The 19,448-nt window shown below is 45.2% G+C and overlaps 1 protein-coding gene across 2 annotated transcripts in view; it reads left to right on the top strand.

The window, feature by feature from the left end:
• LOC137369515 (cadherin-7-like) overlaps positions 1–19,448 on the top strand; it is a 151,310-nt gene that overhangs the window by 119,141 nt on the left and 12,721 nt on the right. For both annotated transcript variants that reach the window (XM_068030774.1, XM_068030775.1), the window contains 3 exons: positions 3,323–3,576; positions 5,658–5,794; positions 14,592–14,713. In XM_068030774.1, the coding sequence (XP_067886875.1) occupies positions 3,323–3,576; positions 5,658–5,794; positions 14,592–14,713 (513 nt within the window). The remainder of the gene's footprint in view (positions 1–3,322; positions 3,577–5,657; positions 5,795–14,591; positions 14,714–19,448) is intronic.

The following is a 19,448-nucleotide window of genomic DNA, read 5'->3' as shown; positions in this document are numbered from 1 at the left end:
AGATGTGGGCTGAATTTTACCAGCCCCCCGATGTCGGGGGTCATGGTGGCGGGGTGGGTGGGGGGGACCGTAAAATGCCTCCAGGAGAAGCTCGCCACGGGCCTCGATGCCGGCAAGGCCTGGCTCCATATTGCCGGCACCGGCGAGGCCTCGTGGAGGCCCCCTCGCCCTTCAGCGACGGGACAGCCATTTAAATGTGTTAAGACATGTAAATAAAAGAATAATTACTTACCTGGTGCTGTCGGCCGTCCCGCTCCAATATTACGGTCCGTGGCTGGCACTCCCGCCCCATCCGATCTCCGACCAGTAAAGTATGGCAGAACACTGGTAGGGAGTGGGGTGGAGGTAAGTAGATCAGAGTGGGGGGGTAAGCGGGGGGGGGGGGGGGTGGGGTCAAACTTACGTGATTGGTCGAGGGGGTAATGGGAAGGGGTAAAGTTAAAAATTTCTGACCTTTGTGGGGATAGGTCAGGTACATAAAGTGAGTAATTTCAGGTGGGAAGATGGCAAGGGATGAAATGTAAGGCTATTGGGGTGGGAGAGGGATGGAAAGATAAATTTAATTATTTATAATACTTTTAAATTCAATGTCCCTTTAAAAGTTTAAATTGTCATTTAGGGCTCTAAGCCCTTTAAAAAAGGCGCCAGCGCCTTCGCAGTGGCACCAGACGCTGTTGCCTGGGACGGATCGCCCGCCCCCTCTACGTCATCGGGGGTGGGGTGGCAGTCTACCTCGACCTTGTAAATGAGCCGCTGCATATAATATCGCAGCGGCTCTGCGGAGTAAAACCCGTGTGTGAGGGCTTTGAAGCTTGCCTCCGAGCTGGTTGTCTCACCAATGCCCTGTATACTGAAACATAACTTCCCTACTTTTGTATCCAATTCCCCTCGCAATAAACAATAACATTCCATTAGCTTTCCTAATTACTTGCTGTACCTGCGTACTAACCTTTTGCAATTCATGCACTCGGTCACCCTGATCCCTCTGCATCTCAGAGCTCTGCAATTTCTCACCATTTAGATAATATGATTCTTCTTTATTCTTCCTGCCAAAATGGACAATTGCACATTTTCCCACATTCTACTCCATTTGCCAGATCTTTGCCACTCACTTAACCTATCTACATCCCTTTGTAGCCCCATATGTCCTCTTCTCTTGTTACTTTCCTACCTATCTTTGTGTCATCAGCAAATTTAACAACCATACTTCGGTCCCTTCATCTAAGTCATTTATCTAAATTATAAAAAGTTGAGGCCCAGCACTTAAGACCTTGGCACACCATTCATTACAGCTTGCCTACTTGAAAATGACCAATTTATGCCTACTCTCTGTTTCCTTTCTATCCATGCCAATATGTTACCCCCTACACCATGAGTTTTTATTTTCCGCAATAACCTTTGATGTGGCACCTTATCAAATGCCTTCTGGAAATCTAAGTGTAGTACATCCACCAGTTACCCTTTATCCACAGCACATGTTACTTCTTCAAAGAACTCCAATAAATTGGTTAGATGTGTTTTCCCTTTCACAAAATCATGTTGACTCTGCCTGATTACCTTGAGTTTTTTTAAGTGCCCTGTGATAACGTCTTTAATAATAGCTGGTAACTTTTTCCCTATGACTGACCTGTAGTTTCCTGCTTTCTGTCTCTCTCTGTCTCTTAGTGATTATAGGATCACGTGAATATTAAAGGCTAAGAAAAAATTATTTTTGGGAGTGGTGGAATAGCCACATAGGTGGATTCTTTCTTTCTATCTATCTATCTATTTAGTTTAGTTTAGAGATACAGCACTGAAACAGGCCCTTCGGCTCACCGGGTCTGTGCCGACCATCAACCACCCATTTATACTAATGCTACACTAATCCCATATTCCTACCACATCCCCACCTGTCCCTATATTTTCCTACCACCTACCTACACTAGGGGCAATTGCTAATGGCCAATTTACCTATCAACCTGCAAGTCTTTGGCATGTGGGAGGAAACCGGAGCACCCGGAGGAAACCCACGCAAACACAGGGAGAACTTGAAAACTCCACACAGGCAGTACCCAGAATTGAACCCGGGTCACTGGAGCTGTGAGGCTGCGGTGCTAACCACTGCACCACTGTGCCGCCCATCCGTCCATCCGTCGATCTATCTATCTATCTATCTATCTATCTATCTATCTATCTATCTATCTATCTATCTATCTATCTATCTATCTATCTATCTATCTATCTATCTATCTATCGATCTACCTACCTAGCCTTCTCTAACTCTCTCATCTATCCTTGTCTATCTCTATTATCTACCTTTATCTCTCTCTATTTCTTTCCTTTTCTATCTTTCTCTAACTATCTTTTCATCTATCTATCCTCTCGATCTCTCTTATATACCTTTAACTCCCTCTATCATTTTCTCTTTTATCTATCTATCTATCTATCTATCTATCTATCTATCTATCTATCTATCTATCTATCTATCTATCTATCATAATCTCCCACTTTTTCTGATTAAGACATATGGAGCCAATTGCCAGTTTGGATGGATTTCAGGATAAGTGTTGTCTGTCTGTTTGTCCCTCAGAAATCCATCACTATCCCAATTAGAATATGACAAATAGCCTCTTGTTGTGGAATAGACGGATGCCTGGGCCATCGGTGCAAAGACCCTGACAGAAAGGGCAGTGGGCAGATTGGGAATTGGGATGGTTGGAGGGACGGGTAAGTGTTTCGTCACGATTTTCCGGGTACTCTTCTGACCCCATTGTCGACAGGCGAGGGCCCTTGAAAAATCGGCAGCGTGGATTGTTATTGAGTGGCTGGCAGAATGATGACAGGCTCATCCTGGAGGAATTATTGAAAGACAGGCAGAAAAATCTGTTTCAGCAGTGATAGTACTTCAATAGCTATAAAGCGCTTTGGGATAGTGATGCAATTTTGAGGTACAAATGGGCTGACTACACTCATCCTGAAGTCCATCCAAGCTGGCAATCGGGCCCCATATGTCTTATTCAGAAAACAGTGGGAGATAGATAGATTAAAAAATAAATAACAGAGGGATGCTGGAGAAACTGTAAATAAATCATTCATTTGGAACCTTATTTACTTGGGAGGTTGTCACTTCAGTGCAAATAGCAGGAGTAACAAAGATAGATGCTCAGAGCAGCACAGCAAAAGCAAGCTGAAAATATTTCTGCCATTTAATTAAGTGATCCACTGTTAAAATGTTAACATCTGATGGATGTGCCTTGGTCCTTAGTTTGCTTGCTGTGCTCTTAATGAACCGACATTGCACGAAGTGCATATATGTATATATATTTTTTTAATTGTTTCACAGGAACTGGATTTTGAAAAGAAATCAAGCTACAGTCTGAAGATTGAAGTCACCAATAAAAACACCGACTCACGATTCCAGGCTCTGGGACCCTTTGCGGACACGACGACGGTGAAGCTTGTGGTGGAAGATGTGGACGAGGCTCCCGAGTTCAACTCTCCGCGCTACAGGATGTCGGTCTCTGAGGCTGCGAAGGTCGGCACAGCCATTGGGACTGTTTCCGCACATGACCCCGATACAGCTAACAATCCTGTCAGGTGTGTGCTTGCCGGCCAACACACTCAGTGGAGGGTAACAGGTGGTGTGGCCTCGCAACTTGCCAGGCTGCCTGCCGAATGCAAATATGGCTGTTGGCTCTCATTTTCTGCTAACAATTAGAAAAGATTAAGTCAGGGAGTGGGATAGGCCAAGGATGGCCTTCCCACCCAGCAGCCAATTGAAGCCCATTTAAGGCCTATTGTAGCTAGTTAAGGGTCCCTTCCCACCACGTGGGAAGGTCACCCAGTGAAATGAGCCGATCTCTCTGCAGGCTGGGGGTGCGGGGGGCGGGGGGTGGTGTGGCCCTCCTCCATGGGCAATCTGTGGCTCACGGAGGGCCCGCGACAGCAAACAACCCACCTCCCTGAACCCCTCTCCCCCTGCTCTCAACACCACCCACTCACCAACTCCCCATCGCCATGACCTGCTAGTCTGGCCCCGGCAACACCACCTCACTTACCTGGGGTTCAGGTGTCCAGCACTGGGCCTGGTTCTGAGGCTTCTTGTAGTAGCGGCAGTAGCCATCACTCCTAGCGGCATTGCCGATAGTACTGAGCTGCTGGCCCTCTGAATGGTCAGCAGCTCTTAGAGGCGGGATCCCCCTCTTTAAAGGGATGGTGATCCTGGTGCTGGGCTGTTAATTGCCTGGGCGCCTTACAATCATGCCAGGGGTCTCTGAATTGCTGAGGTGGGATTCTCACTGCCTTTTCGGCCCCACTGGTGCAACTAAATTCAGCCCATAAGGTCATAAGTGTCCCATTTATGCTGTACAACTCATCCAGCAATATAAAGTCATAGAGTCATTTACAGCATAGAAGGAGGCCATTCGGCCCGGCTAGTCCATGCCAGCACCGCCCACCCCCACCCCGGGGAGAAATCCAGTCAGTCCCACTCCCACGCTTGATCCCTGTAACCCTGCAAGTTTATTTACTTCAAGTGGCCATCCAATTTCCTTTTGAAGTCATTGATCGTCTCCACTTCCACCACCCTTGTGGGCAGTGAGTTCCAGGTCATTACCACCCGCTGTGTAAAAAGTTCTTCCTCACATTCCCCCTGCATTTCTTGCCCAAAACTTTCAATTTGTGTCCCCTAGTCCTTGTACCATTAGCTAATAGGAACTGTTTATCCTTGTCTACAAAGCTGTCAGAATCATGTACACCTCTATCAAATCTCTCCTCAATCTCCTTTGCTCCAAGGAGAACAACCCCAGCTTCTCCAACCTAACCTTGTAACTAAAATCCCCCATCCCTGGAATTATTCTGGTAAATCTCATCAGCACCCTCTCAAGGACCCTCACATCCTTCCTAAAGTGTAATGACCAAAATTGGATACAGTACTCTAGTTGGGGTCAAACCAGAGCTTTATAAAGGTTCAGCATAACTTCCCTGCTTTTATACTCAATACCTCTATTTATGAAGCCCAAGATCCCATATGCTTTGTTAACTACTCTCTCAATATGTCCTGCCACCTTTAAAAATCTATGCATCTGAACCCCCAGGTCCCTCTGTCCCTGTACACTCTTCAAAACTGTACCATGTAGTCTACATTATCTCTCCCTATCTCTTTTGCCAAAATGCATCACCCCATATTTCTCTCTATTAAATTTCATCTGACACTTGTCTGCCCATTCTGCTAGCCTACTTATGTCCTGTTGCAGTTGATTGGTATCAACCTCACTGTCTGTCATACCTCCAAGTTTGGTATCATCAGCAAATTTTGAAATTTTACTCTGTATTCCAGTATTCCCATATTCAAGTCATTTATATATATCAAAAAAGGCATGGTCCTAGCACTGACCTTTGGGGAACATCTACCATCCTCCAACTTGAAAAACAAGCATTTACTGTGGCTCACTGTTTTCTGTCCTTAAGCCAATTTTTTATCCAAACTGACACTGACCCTCCTATTCCATGAGCCTCAATTTTGGTAACCAGCCTTTTATGTGGTACCTTGTCAAAGGTTTCTACCGTATTCTGTTTTTGTAGACAAAGCTGGTGGATAACGGACTTTGAATTAGCTTCTTTGAATTAATTGATATGATTGAGGAATGTAAAATTGTCACTTTTCATTTTCCATCCAGATATTCCATAGATCGCAACACAGATCTGGAACGATTTTTTAACATCGACGCTAACACCGGAGTCATTACAATCGCGAAATCGCTGGACAGAGAGACAAGTGAAGAGCACAACATAACGGTTTTAGCGATGGAGAGCCGTAAGTCATTTCCATTAGAAATTCTTTAAAGACTTATATTTATAAAACACCTTTCACAACGCCCAGGAGGTCACAATAAAATACTTCAGAAGTGTTGCCACTGTTGTAGTGTAGGAAACATGGCAGCCAATTTGTGAGCAGCAAGCAGAGAAATAAATGACAAGATAAACTGTTTTTATGATGTTGGTTGAGGGATAAATGTTGCCCAGGACACCAAGGAGAGCCCCCCTGCTCTTCAACGAAATTATGATATTGATTATGAGGGATGATATCGTAGAAGGTTCCTCAAATGAGGCCATATGGGTAGAACTTAAAAACAAAAAGGAGGCAATCACTTGGCTGGAAGTGTACTAAAGGCCTCCAAACAGTCAGGGAGAGATAGAAGAGCAGATATATAGGAAAATCTCAGAGAGGTGTAAAAATAATAGGGTAATAATAGTAGAACAACAGATGCCCCTCTACATTGCTTTCATTGATCTCACCAAAGCCTTTGACCTCGTCAGCAGACGTGGTCTCTTCAGACTACTAGAAAAGATCGGATGTCCACCAAAGCTACTAAGTATCATCACCTCATTCCATGACAATATGAAAGGCACAATTCAACATGGTGGCTCCTCATCAGAGCCCTTTCCTATCCTGAGTGGTGTGAAACAGGGCTGTGTTCTCGCACCCACACTTTTTGGGATTTTCTTCTCCCTGCTGCTTTCACATGCGTTCAAATCCTCTGAAGAAGGAATTTTCCTCCACACAAGATCAGGGGGCAGGTTGTTCAACCTTGCCCGTCTAAGAGCGAAGTCCAAAGTACGGAAAGTCCTCATCAGAGAACTCCTCTTTGCTGACGATGCTGCTTTAACATCTCACACTGAAGAATGCCTGCAGAGTCTCATCGACAGGTTTGCGTCTGCCTGCAATGAATTTGGCCTAACCATCAGCCTCAAGAAAACGAACATCATGGGGCAGGATGTCAGAAATGCTCCATCCATCAATATTGGCGACCACGCTCTGGAAGTGGTTCAAGAGTTCACCTACCTAGGCTCAACTATCACCAGTAACCTGTCTCTAGATGCAGAAATCAACAAGCGCATGGGTAAGGCTTCCACTGCTATGTTCAGACTGGCCAAGAGAGTGTGGGAAAATGGCGCACTGACACGGAACACAAAAGTCCGAGTGTATCAGGCCTGTGTCCTCAGTACCTTGCTCTACGGCAGCGAGGCCTGGACAACGTATGCCAGCCAAGAGCGACGTCTCAATTCATTCCATCTTCGCTGCCTTCGGAGAATACTTGGCATCAGGTGGCAGGACCATATCTCCAACACAGAAGTCCTTGAAGCGGCCAACATCCCCAGCTTATACACACTACTGAGTCAGCGGCGCTTGAGATGGCTTGGCCATGTGAGCCGCATGGAAGATGGCAGGATCCCCAAAGACACATTGTACAGCGAGCTCGCCACTGGTATCAGACCCACCGGCCGTCCATGTCTCCGTTATAAAGACGTCTGCAAACGCGACATGAAATCGTGTGACATTGATCACAAGTCGTGGGAGTCAGTTGCCAGCATTCGCCAGAGCTGGCGGGCAGCCATAAAGACAGGGCTAAATTGTGGCGAGTCGAAGAGACTTAGTAGTTGGCAGGAAAAAAGACAGAGGCGCAAGGGGAGAGCCAACTGTGCAACAGCCCCAACAAACAAATTTCTCTGCAGCACCTGTGGAAGAGCCTGTCACTCCAGAATTGGCCTTTATAGCCACTCCAGGCGCTGCTTCACAAACCACTGACCACCTCCAGGCGCGTATCCATTGTCTCTCGAGATAAGGAGGCCCAAAAGAATAATAGTAGGGGATTTCAACTTCCCCAATATCAACTGGGATAGTCTTAGTGTAAAATGCTTAAAAGGGGCAAAATTCTTAAAGTGCGTACAGGAGAGCTTTTTGAGCCAACATGTAGAAAGTCCTAGAAGAGAAGGGGCGATACTGGACCTCATCCGCGGGAATGAAGCCAGACAAGTGGTAAAAGTGTCAGTGGGGGAGCATTTTGGGGATATTGACCGTAACTCTGTAAGATTTCAAGTAGTTATGGAAAAGGACAAAGCGGGACCAGAAATAAAAGTACTGAATTAGGGGAAGGCCGATTTCAATATGATAAAACAGGATCTGGCCAAAGTGGACTGGGAGCAGCTACTTGTAGGAAAGTCTACATCAGACCAGTGGGAGTCTTTCAAAAAGGACATAGTGAGAATTTAGGGCCAACATGTTCCCGTTAAGTTGAAGGGTAGGACCAACAAGTCCAGGGAACCCTGGATGTCAAGGGATATACAGGATTGGATAAGGAAAAGAAAGGAGGCTTATGGATGATTCATAAGGCTGAGAACAGCAGAGGCCCTAGAGGAGTATAGGAAGTATAGGGGGTACTTAAAAAAGTACTTAGGAGAGCGAAGAGGGGACGTGAAAAACACTGGCGGGCAAGATAAAGGAAAATCCCAAGTAACTATATTAAGGGCAAGAGGATAACCAAGGGAAGAGTAGGGCCCATTAGGGACCAAAGTGGCAATCTGTGTGTGGAGCTGGAGGACATTGGTGAAGTTTTAAATGATTACTTTTCATCGGTGTTCACTATGGAGAAGGACAATGTAGGTGTAGAGATCAGGGAGGGGGAATGTGATATACTTGAACAAATTAGCATTGAAAGGGAGGAAGTATTATCTGTTTTAGCAGGCTTAAACGTGGATAAATCCCCAGGCCCAAATGAGATGTATCCCAGGCTGTTATGTGAGGCAAGGGAGGAGATTGCAGGGGCTCTGACACAAATTTTCAAATCCTCTCTGCCACAGGAGAGGTACCAGAGAATTGAAGGACAGCGAATGTGGTACCATTATTCAAGAAGGGTAGCTGGGATAAACCAGGTTATTACAGGCCAGTGAGTCTAACATCAGTGGTTGGGAAACTATTGGAACAAATTCTGAGGGACAGGATTAATTTCCACTTGGAGAGGCAGAGATTAATCAAGGATAGTCAGCATGGCTTTGTCAGATCATGTCTAACAAACTTGATTGAATTTTCCGAGGTCATGACTAGATGTGTAGATGAGGGTAAAGCAGTTGATGTCGTCTACATGGACTTCAGTAAGGCTTTAAATAAGGTCCTGCATGGAGATTGGTTAAGAAGGTAAGAGCCCATGGAATCCAGGGCAGTTTGGCAAATTGGATCCAAAATTGGCTTAGTGGCAGGAGGCAGAGGGTGATGGTCGAGGGATGTTTTTGTGAGTGGAAGCCTGTGACCAGTGGTGTACCGCAGGGATCGGTCCTAGGACCCTTGCTGTTTGTAGCGTATATTGATGATTTAGACATGAATATAGGTGGTATGATCAGTAAGTTTGCAGATGACATGAAAATTGGTGGTGTTGTAAATAGTGAGGAGGAAAGCTTTAGATTACAGGACGATATAGATGGGCTGGTAAGATGGGCGGAGCAGTGGAAAATGGAATTTAATCCTGAGATGTGCGAGGCATTTTGGGAGGACAAACAAGGCAAGGGAATATACACTGGATGGTAGGACCCTAGGAGGGTTAAAGGAACCTTGGTGTACTTGTCCATAGATCACTGAAGGCAGCAGCATGGGTAGATAAGGTGGTTAGGAAGGCATATGGGATACATACCTTTATTAGCCAAGGCATAGAATATAAGAGCAGGGAGGTTGTCATGGAGCTGTATAAAAAGCTAGTTAGGCCACAGCTGGAGTGCTGTGTACAGTTCTGGTCACCACACTACAGGAAGGATGTGATTGCACTGGAGAGGGTGCAGCAGAGATTTACCAGGATGTTGCCTGGGCTGGAGCATTTCAGCTATGAAGAGAGACTGGATAGGCTAGGGTTGTTTCCTTAGAGCAGAGAAGGCTTGAGGGGGAACCTGATTTCGGTATACAAAATTATGAGGGGCATTAATAGGATAGATAGGAAGAAACTTTTCCCCTTAGCGGAGGGGTCAATAACCAGGGGGCAGAGATTTAAGTTAAGGGGCAGGAGGTTTAGAGGGGATTTGAGGAAGAAATCTTTTCACCCAGAGGGTGGTTGGAATCTGGAACACAATGCCTGAAGGGGTGGTGAAGGCAGGAACCCTCACAACATTTAAGAAGTATTTAGACGAGCACTTGAAACGCCATAGCATGCAAGGCTACGGGCCAAGTGCTGGAAAATGGGATTAGAATAGATAGGTGCTTGATGGCCGGCACAGACACGATGGGCCGAAGGGCTGTTCATGTGCTGTATAACTCTATGATTCTATCTTTTACGCCCACGCGAAAGGGCAGACGAGGCCTTGGTTTAACGCCTCATTGGAACAATGGCCCTTGCGACACTGTGGTGCTCCCTCAGTACTGTGCCGGGCGTGTCAGCCTAGATTTTGTGCTGAGGTCTCCGAAGTGGAAATTAAACCCACAACCTCCTGCTGGTTTATTAATGAAAATGGCTTTCAGCACTTGCCGTGTAATGAACTGTAAAGACAAGTTTGTGTTATGAATTGAATAATGGAACATTAAAATAACAGCAACATTTTCGAAACTTATCAATTAAGGGGGGAAAAAAACGGATGGTGCTTTTCAGCACATCTGCACACATTTAATGAAAGGTCATGTTCAACTGTGATTGATATTGTTGCTGAAGCAGTTTATATCCAATTAATAGGATATGGAGTCTTCAAACTAAGTTAGAGTCGAAAGAGCAAAAAGAATCATACCAATGGGGTTCCGTTTTTATTGTCCTATTATTTATTTATATATTTACTTATTTATTGGTAGGACAGGCAGTATGACTCCAGCCCATTTTCCTGGACCAGGCAGTCATTTTATACATCTATATTGCATGATAGGCTCCAGGCTGGATTCCCACCAGCAGATCTGCCTTGGCACCCAAAGAGGTGTGAGACAGAAAAACCCCAAAACAATTTCCTGAATGGCTTGGCTGGGACCAAGCCTTTCAGCAGATGAGAGATTGGGCCCAAATGGAGAGAGAGGAGGGACTTTGTAACCTTTGTATCTTTAGCCCTGGGATGAGAGTGGTTAAAATGTTAAAACGGAACTCGTTACTGAGTTGAGAATGTAGATACATTTAAGATGAAGATAGATAAGAATACGTGGGGAGAAAGGAATAGAAGGATATGCTGATAGGGTGAGATGAAGTAGGGTGGAGCATAAACACTGCCAAATGGCCTGTTTCTGTCCTGTAAATTCTATATCATTTTACGACATGAAAATGGTGGAAACTGGGACGTTGCCATAATATTACACAGCTGAACAATTGGAAATTGAGGTGGGTCCTAAAGCTGCATCAGTGTGGAATTCCCACCCACGTTGAGCTTCTGGCTACCTGATTTGAGTTGATACAATAGAGACAAAGGAGACAATGAGGGGACTTTTATGCTCTCCCCAGTGGTGGGTTTGGAGGTGGGGAGAGCATAAAATCGGGTGGGATGGTGGCGGCTGGGATGTGGGGGCTCCCGGCACCATTTCCCCACCGCCAAAGTTTAGTCCGGGCCAGGCCTTTAAACAGCCTTCACAGCCCACTGCCAATTGAGGCCCTTAACTGGAAAATTAATACCCAAATAAAGGCCTCTTCCCAACACAGCTACAATTAGCCATGCGGCGGGCAGCCCTGTCGCTGCACAGGAAGCACCGAAAACCATGCAGGCTGCTTCCCGACTCTGGGGTGGGGTGTGTCGTGGGGGGGTGGGTGGTACCTCATTAAAAGGCACTTAGTGCCTGAACGAGGAAGCTGGCATTGTGAAGGGGGGGGTCTGCTGATGGCCACCCCCTCCGTCCTTGCTGCCAATCCCCCTTCCTTGTGACCCCCACCCTGTGAGACTCCTCCCGCCCTGACCTACCTTGAACCTAGTTCCAGCGCCGCTCCTCGGTGTCTGGTCTCCGCAGTGGAGACGCAGCTGCTGTCCTCTGATTGGCTGACAGCTTTGCAAGGGTGGGACTTCCAGCACCAGGGTCCTCGATCCCGTGGAAGGCCCTCTGCTGTCCAGTTAAGTGCCTGATTGGCACACAACTTAGGGGGTCCTCCATAGATGAGGCGATGTGGGGATCTCGGCGTCGGTTTCTCTGGATGTTGAGACCCCACCGCTAGGATAATATTCCCCCAATATTGACTGGATGCATTAGGTATACAACAGGGCAAAAGACAACAACTCGTGGCTATGTGGAACTGAATGTCAAGTATAGAAGCTCCAAGTTATTTCACTTCAATTTGCTTCCCAAAAGATTGCTCTAGTTCGAACAGTCAAATAATGAATAGGTTTGTTCCTTTCAGTAAATGGCAGCACTTTTAATTTAGAAACAGTTTGTCATTTCTTTCCCCGCCTTAATCTATACCCAAACACCGTGCCAAATTGCCATGTAATGTACAGAGAAAAGTTGTTTATATTCATGTTTTGTAAGCTTGTAGCGCAGGTCATTATTTCCCCTCAGGCAGTGTACAAAGTTGTACTTACTCTTCCTGATGCCAAGTCTGCTACCCAAAGTCTGCACTGAAATAATAAACCTAAATAACAAATTCTCCATTGGATTTTACCCATTGTGGTGAACGTTTTCTTTTGCTCATAAGCAACAATCATTGCCTATGTGTAAACCAAGGTCTTCTTTTGGTTATTTGTACGGCTATGCAACGATGCCTCTCCATACACCCGTATCTCAAGCCATCCAGGACTTGGGTCTCTAATTGGCTCTGAGAGAACTAGTTTCATCGTGCACGCTTTGTAATAAACTCCAAGCTCCTTTGACCCAGGCCTCTGATGGTCGAACAGCAACCTTTGCTGTCTGGCAGTCCTGTTCTGCGCCCCAAACTTGGTATAAGACGTGGTTTTGTAAATGGAATAGCAGTGTTGCTAGCTCTTCGGCAATGCTGGCTGATAAATTGACACCCAGCTGTTGCCAACAGCTCCTAGTGTAGGGCTGCTAGTTTTAATCTTAATGGAGTCTTCTTCTGTGATCAGCGTGGACTCGATGGACTTCATCTGCCTCTTGCTGGGATGTGCTAGGCTTCTCACATGTCCCTCTTTATTTCTGGCCTGGGTGGTGACAGAGCTATAGAAGGATTCATTTCTGCCCTTTGGATGCATTGTTCACTCTCTCTTAACTTACTCCTCAACTTAATTTTCTTACAAAATGATCTGGGTTGCATTATAGAGATCCTGAAACAAAATCTGAAAGTGAACATTGGGATGGGGAATTTTGACCCAACCCGCCCGTTGGGAAACTGACGGAATCGGGATTTATATCCCTGGTTGATCTACCCCCCACCCCCCCCCGGTTGATCTTTGAAGCAAAGGGTCATTTCCGGGAGCAGTTAAGAATCAACCAAATTGCTGCGAGTCTGGAGTCACATGTAGGCCAGACCGGGTAACAACAGCAGATTTCCTTCCCAAAAGGACATTAGTGAATCAGATAGAATTTTAAAACAGATTCATGGTCACCATTACCAATGCAAATTTTTTGTTCCAGATTTATTTATCAACTGTATTTAAGTTGCCCATTTGCCCTGGTGGGATTTGAACTCATATCTCACAGATCATCAGTCCGGGTCTATGCACATACTAGAACTGTACACAGGAAACTAGGTAAAGTGGAACACTTGGACTTCAGAGGGTTTCCCTCTGCCAAGCATGACAGCAGAGGGGCAGCTACTAGCCGAAATGCTTGCTAGAAAGGAAGCTGCTGCTCTGGAAGGGGGAAACAAAGGCCGGGAGTTGGGAAAATGAGCCTGGAATGCAAAATACACTGCATGTGGTTTTGCCAAGATGAAGTCACACCCTGGTTCCCACGCCGACTCTTTTGTATACGCCTGAATGTAAAATCTCCCATAGGCCAGTGGAACTGAACCGTGCAATCGGATGTGATCGATTATTGACTGAAGCAAGGTTAAAGGAGCCTCAATGTTACTGAATAAAACCAAAGTTAAACTGAAAATGTGTTCAAGTGTTTGCTGCCACTAAAGAAACAGGCCAATCAGTGGTTTTAATTGACTGCTGTTTTCGGTCTTTACCAAGAGCAGATCAATTGACTGAATGTGAACTCATTTAAACTGAGTTTAAAGTAACTTAAAGTAATTGTAGCCTTGGTATGAGAGACAGACCTGAGTGAGGCTTCAATTAACATCTTGCCATTGCAGCTTCAGTCAGTAAGAGTGGACTGATGTGACCATGGGTGCCTGTGCACTCGAGGTTCTGGGCGCAATGTGATGAACATCCCCTAAATGTGCACAATTGGTGGAAACACACCATGCTGACCTGTGTGACCAGTTTTGTGGGTGGGAATTTCTTCAGGTGAGTTGGCTTTTGAACTGGCATGAACGATTGCAGATACTCCGGCATAACTGCTTATGGGGTGTAACTCACTCATGTTTTAAAACCTACGCTATTTCAGTCGATTCTGCCTAGATTGCCATGATAACTGGGCACTAAAATATAGGGAAACTCCAGGCCATGGCGTTTTGGAGTACAGTGAAGCACTTCGAGTTAGTACATCTGTTGTTTAAATAGGCCATAAAGGCTGTGTGTCTCAGGTGTTAGTTTTTGTGTTTACTCTTATGATTATTGTAATCCCAAGAAGTCATTAAAGACACACTGGGCCTGCAGTCTGTGCTTGTGCTATCACTTTCCTAATGACTCACTCTAATTTATTCTACTATTATCTAAACCTTTTCTGTTTCCGTTTGCATGATTAGAAATGAGCATTAAAAAAAGAAATCTTGTGAAAATAATAAAACGACATACATTAATCTTTCCTTGACTGTGTATTGTCCTTTGTACAGAGAACCCTGCACAGATTGGAAGAGGCTTTGTTCTCATTAGCTTGGTGGATGTCAATGACAATGCTCCTGAATTCTCAATGGAGTATGAAACATTTGTGTGTGAAAATTCCAACCATGGCAAGGTAAGGAACCATCGCAAATTACATTTATCTGACATTCAGTCTGTTCAAGGTATGTGTTTACATGGGGTGCTTTCAACTTGGTGTCAGCTTGACTCATTTGGTCGCACTCTCACGTTTGAGTCAAAGGATTGTTGGTTCAGTTCCCACTCCAGGATCTGAGCATGCAACTCCCGTGGGAAGAGCGTTCCAGGTTTCCACTACACTCCGGGTGAAGAAGTGCTTCCTGACATCACTACTGAGTGGCCTAGCTCTAATTTTAGGGTTATGCCCCCGTGTTCTGGACTCCCCACCAGAGGAAATATTTTCTCTCTATCTACCCTATCCACTCTTTCAACCATCTTAAACACCTCAATTAGATCAAAAAGAAAGACAGACTGGCATTTATATAGTGCCTTTCACGACCGCCGGATATCTCAAAGTGCTTTACAAGCAATGAAGTACTTCTGAAATATAGTCATTGCTGTAATGTAGTTAATCTTTAATACACAAAGGAATACAAGTCTACACTGTGCAACCTATCCTCATAATTTAACTCTTTTATTCTTTTTAATGCACAGTATTGCCAGTTGTGATATCTCTTTTTAATATAAGTAGTATATACGATGATAAATATTTCAGAAGCACACCTGTTGTGTTGTTTGCTTCTGATTTTGTCACTACTCTGTCGAGTAGATTCTGGAAGATTCCATTCCCTATGTGCAGCCTTTTCTCACCAGGTGAGAAGGTCAGAGAATGAGGGCCACAAGTGGGAGTGCTCTTGATTCTATGGTTGTGAAAACCCATTGGTGGAAAGTCAGGAACAAAAGCAGAAAATGCTGGAAATACTCAGCAGGTCAGACAGTGGCTGTGGAGAGAGAAACAGAGTTAATGGCCAGGATTTCACGTTGGGCGGACAGGATCCGGCCACTGACTGAAAAGGCAGTGGCAAAGCCACTTCCTCCTCGCCTGGGGATCCGACCCGCATTTTACAGGTACCCGGGCTTTAATTGTTCCAAGGTGGGACTTCCACCTGCTTGAGGGAGGAAGTCCCACCTCATTGAGCTGCTGGCCAATCAACAGGCTGGCAGCTCTTAGTCCCAGCAGCGCCACCGGGAGCAGTGGTCACTGCTGGGACTGCAGCCCAGCCAAAGACATGGAGCCTGGAAGACAGGCGGGTTTTGATTGCCTCGCCGGGGGTTATCGGTCGGGTCCCAGCGAAGCAGGGGTGGTCGGTTAGGGGGAAGGGGGGGGGCGTGTTGGGTGCTAGGGGTGGTTGGGGTAGCGGGGGCGGCCCTCCATCGGGCACCCTGTGGTTTGCACAGATGGCTTTTCCCAGCTCCAGGACGCCCGCTTGCCACGCGTAAGGCAGGCGAACGCCCTTAAGTGGCTGTTAAGTGGCTACTTAAGGGTCTTGATTGGCCTGGGGCAGGTGGGCCATTTTTTCACCCCCCCCCCCCCCCAACGTAAAGTGTGGCGGAGGCAGGAGTGGGTCGGGAAAGCCTCCCACTCCATTTTATGCTACCCCTCCCACCCCCCTCCCCCCACCACCATCCGGCTCATTGGGGGTGGCATAAAATTAAGGCCAGTGTTTCAGCTTGCTGCCTTTTCATCAGGACTGGAAGAAATTAGAGATTTAACAGTTTGTAAGCAAGTGCGGAGCCAGGAAAAGGGTGGGAGTTGTTGGGTGGGAGCTGTTGGGGTGGGAGCTGTTGGGCTGGGTGGCAGTGGTGGTGCGGGAGGTGGTGGGAATGAGAACAAAAGGGCAGGTCTGTGATATGGTGGGAGGCAGGATAGACTGGATGACGGAAGGGATGGTGGTGCAACACAAAAGGGGATGATAACAGGACAAGCAATGAAACAAAAGATGGTTCCAGCAGAAGTGTAAATGGTAGCAACAGAAACATTACCAGCACCTGCTTTGCAAGAAAATGGGAGCATTGGTTATTCTGATGGAGTTACATTAGACATTTATGTGCCAATCTCATAAACCCTCTAAAAATTAGGCAAAAAAAGGGCCCATAAATCCCCTTGCAAACAATGTGTAGATTGTTGGGAAAGGCAGACTGCAGTTTTCAATGATTCCTTCTGAATGACTGTTAGATGCTTTATGACTTTGACATGAATACAAAAGCTATAATTAGATTAAATCACAGGGCGTTGTGGATACAATGATAGCAATTTAAATGAAAAAAATACAGGTTTGCAGAAAATTAAAAATTAAGTTGCCAAGTGAAATAATGGGGTTGTAGTTTAAAAATCCAGGGAGCGTTTATTTGCCAGCGCTACAATTAGAATACAAATAATCCAAAATACAGACAACGAGAGACAACTCTAGTTTAGTTATTGTGAAAGCTCCATTATACGCCATATGCACTACTACCCACCAATCAATTATACTGCTCTACTCCATGCATTGGAATGAAAACAAATAATTTAAGCTTAATTTAATATTCTTTGCACTGTGCAAGAAAGGCTTGCATTTATATAGTGCCTCTCTTCATCCCAACGCACTTTACAGGCAATTAAATACTTTTGAAAAGTGTAGTGACTACTGTAATGCAGGAAACATGATAGCTAATTTGTGCACAGCAAGATCCCACAAATAGCAATGAGATAATGACCAGATAATCTAAAGTTTTTTTTTAAAGATATGTAGCAAGATGACAGATAAGAGCAGATCAGTGCTCGTGAGCATGCCCAGTCCAACATCTCTCCTTTGGCCAACGCTGTCTTGTTTCTTTCATGGCCATTTGTGGGGCATTGTTGATCTACAATGGTTGCTGCATTTGCTTACATAACAATAGTCAATGCTCTTCGCAGAGTACCTCACTGTGTAAAGAAGCACTTTGTGACTTCCCATTCTGTTGTGAAGGGCATGATATAAATGCAAATCAAGATAGCAAATGTCACTATCAGCGACTAAATCAAAATCAGAGTGCATTAGATTTTGTCTTGCACATTGGAATCTCAGTACCGAACCTCTTAAGTCTTTGTGTCTCAGAAATCACTGAGGTTTACTTTGTGAGATATCTGCCCTGTTATATTTGCCTTTGCCTCTGATGTCCTGATGTTAGTATAGAATACAGCACAAAAGCAGGCCGTTTGACCCATTGGGCCTGTGCTGGCTCTTTGGTAGAGCTATTCAATTACTCCCACTCCCCTGCTCTTCCCTCAGAGACCAAAACATTTCTTCCTTCAAGCATTTATCCAATTCCCTTTTTAAATTATTACTGACTCTACTTCCACCATGGACAAATGTGAGTTAATTAAGGAAAGCCAGCATCGATTTCTAAAGGGAAAATCATTTTTAACCAAATTGCTGGAGCTTTTTGAGGAGGTAACAGAGAGAGTTGATGAGGGCAATGCTGTTGATGTGGTGTACATGGACTTTCAAAAGTGGTTTGATACAACACCACACAACAGACTTGTGAGCAAACTTGTAGCTCATGGAATAAAAGGGACGGTAGCAACATGGATATGAAATTGGCTGAGTGACAGGAAACAAAGAGTAGTGGTTAATGGATGCTTTTCAGGCTGGAGGAAGGTTTGTAGTGGAGTTCCCCAGGGATCAGTGTTGGGACCCTTGCTTTTCCTTATATATGTTCATGACCTAGACCTTGTTGTACAGGGCACAATTTCAAAGTTTGCAGATGATACGAAACCTGAAAGCATTGTGAAATGTGAGGATGATAGTGTAGAACTTCAAAAGGACATAGACAAGTTGGTGGAATGGGCAGACAGGTGGCAGATGAAGTTCCATACAGAGAAATGTGAGGTGATTCATTTTGGTAGGACGAACATGCAGAGACAATATAAAATAAAGGGAACAATTCTAAAGGGGGTGCAGGAGCAGAGGGATCTGGGTGTATCTGTGCATAAGTCATTACAGGTGGCAGGACAGGTTGAGAGAGCAGTTAATAAAGCATACAGATTGGAGAAGTTAGGACTGTTTTTCTTGGAGAAGAGAAGGCTGAGAGGTGATTTGATAGAGGTATTCAAAATCATGAAGGGTATGGACAGAGTAGATAGAGAGAAACTCTTCCCACTCATGAAAGGATCGAGAATGAAAGAGCACAGATTTAAAGAATTTGGTAAGAGAAGCAATGGTGACATGAGAAAAACTTTTTCACGCAGCGAGTGGTTAAGGTCTGGAATGTGCTGCCTGAGAGTTTGGTGGAGGCAGGTTCAATTGAAGCATTCAGAAGGGAATTAGACTGTTATATGAAAAGGAAGAAAGTGCAGGGTTATGGGGAGAAGGCAGGGGAATGGGACTGAGGGAATTGCTCTTTCAGAGAGACAGTGCAGACACCATGGGCTGAATGGCCTCCTTCTGCGCTATAACAATTCTGTGATTCTGTGATGTTTTGAACCAGTCCAGATCATAATGACTCATTGAGTAAACAAAACTTTTCTCATCTTGCCTCTGGTTCTTTTGCCAATTACCATAAATCTGTGTCCTTTGGTTACTGATCCTCTTGCCAGTGAAAACAGCTTGGCTTCATTTACCTTATTATCATTTTGAACACCTCAATGAAATCTCATCTGAACCTTCTCTGCTTTAAGGAGAACAATCCCAGCTTCTCCAATCTCTCCACATAACTGAAGTCCCTCATCCCTCGTACCATTCCAGTAAATCTCTTCTGCACCCTCACCAAGGCCTTGACACCCTACCTAAAGTGTGGTGCCCAGAATCCCAAAGAGATAGAGCAGGGTACTTTTTAAATGATGTGAAGCTATGAACAGTGAAAGTCCAAAG

The sequence above is a fragment of the Heterodontus francisci genome, chromosome 5, assembly GCF_036365525.1.
Source record: "Heterodontus francisci isolate sHetFra1 chromosome 5, sHetFra1.hap1, whole genome shotgun sequence".
Taxonomy (NCBI): domain Eukaryota; kingdom Metazoa; phylum Chordata; class Chondrichthyes; order Heterodontiformes; family Heterodontidae; genus Heterodontus; species Heterodontus francisci.
This window is presented reverse-complemented; position numbering and strand designations above follow the sequence as displayed.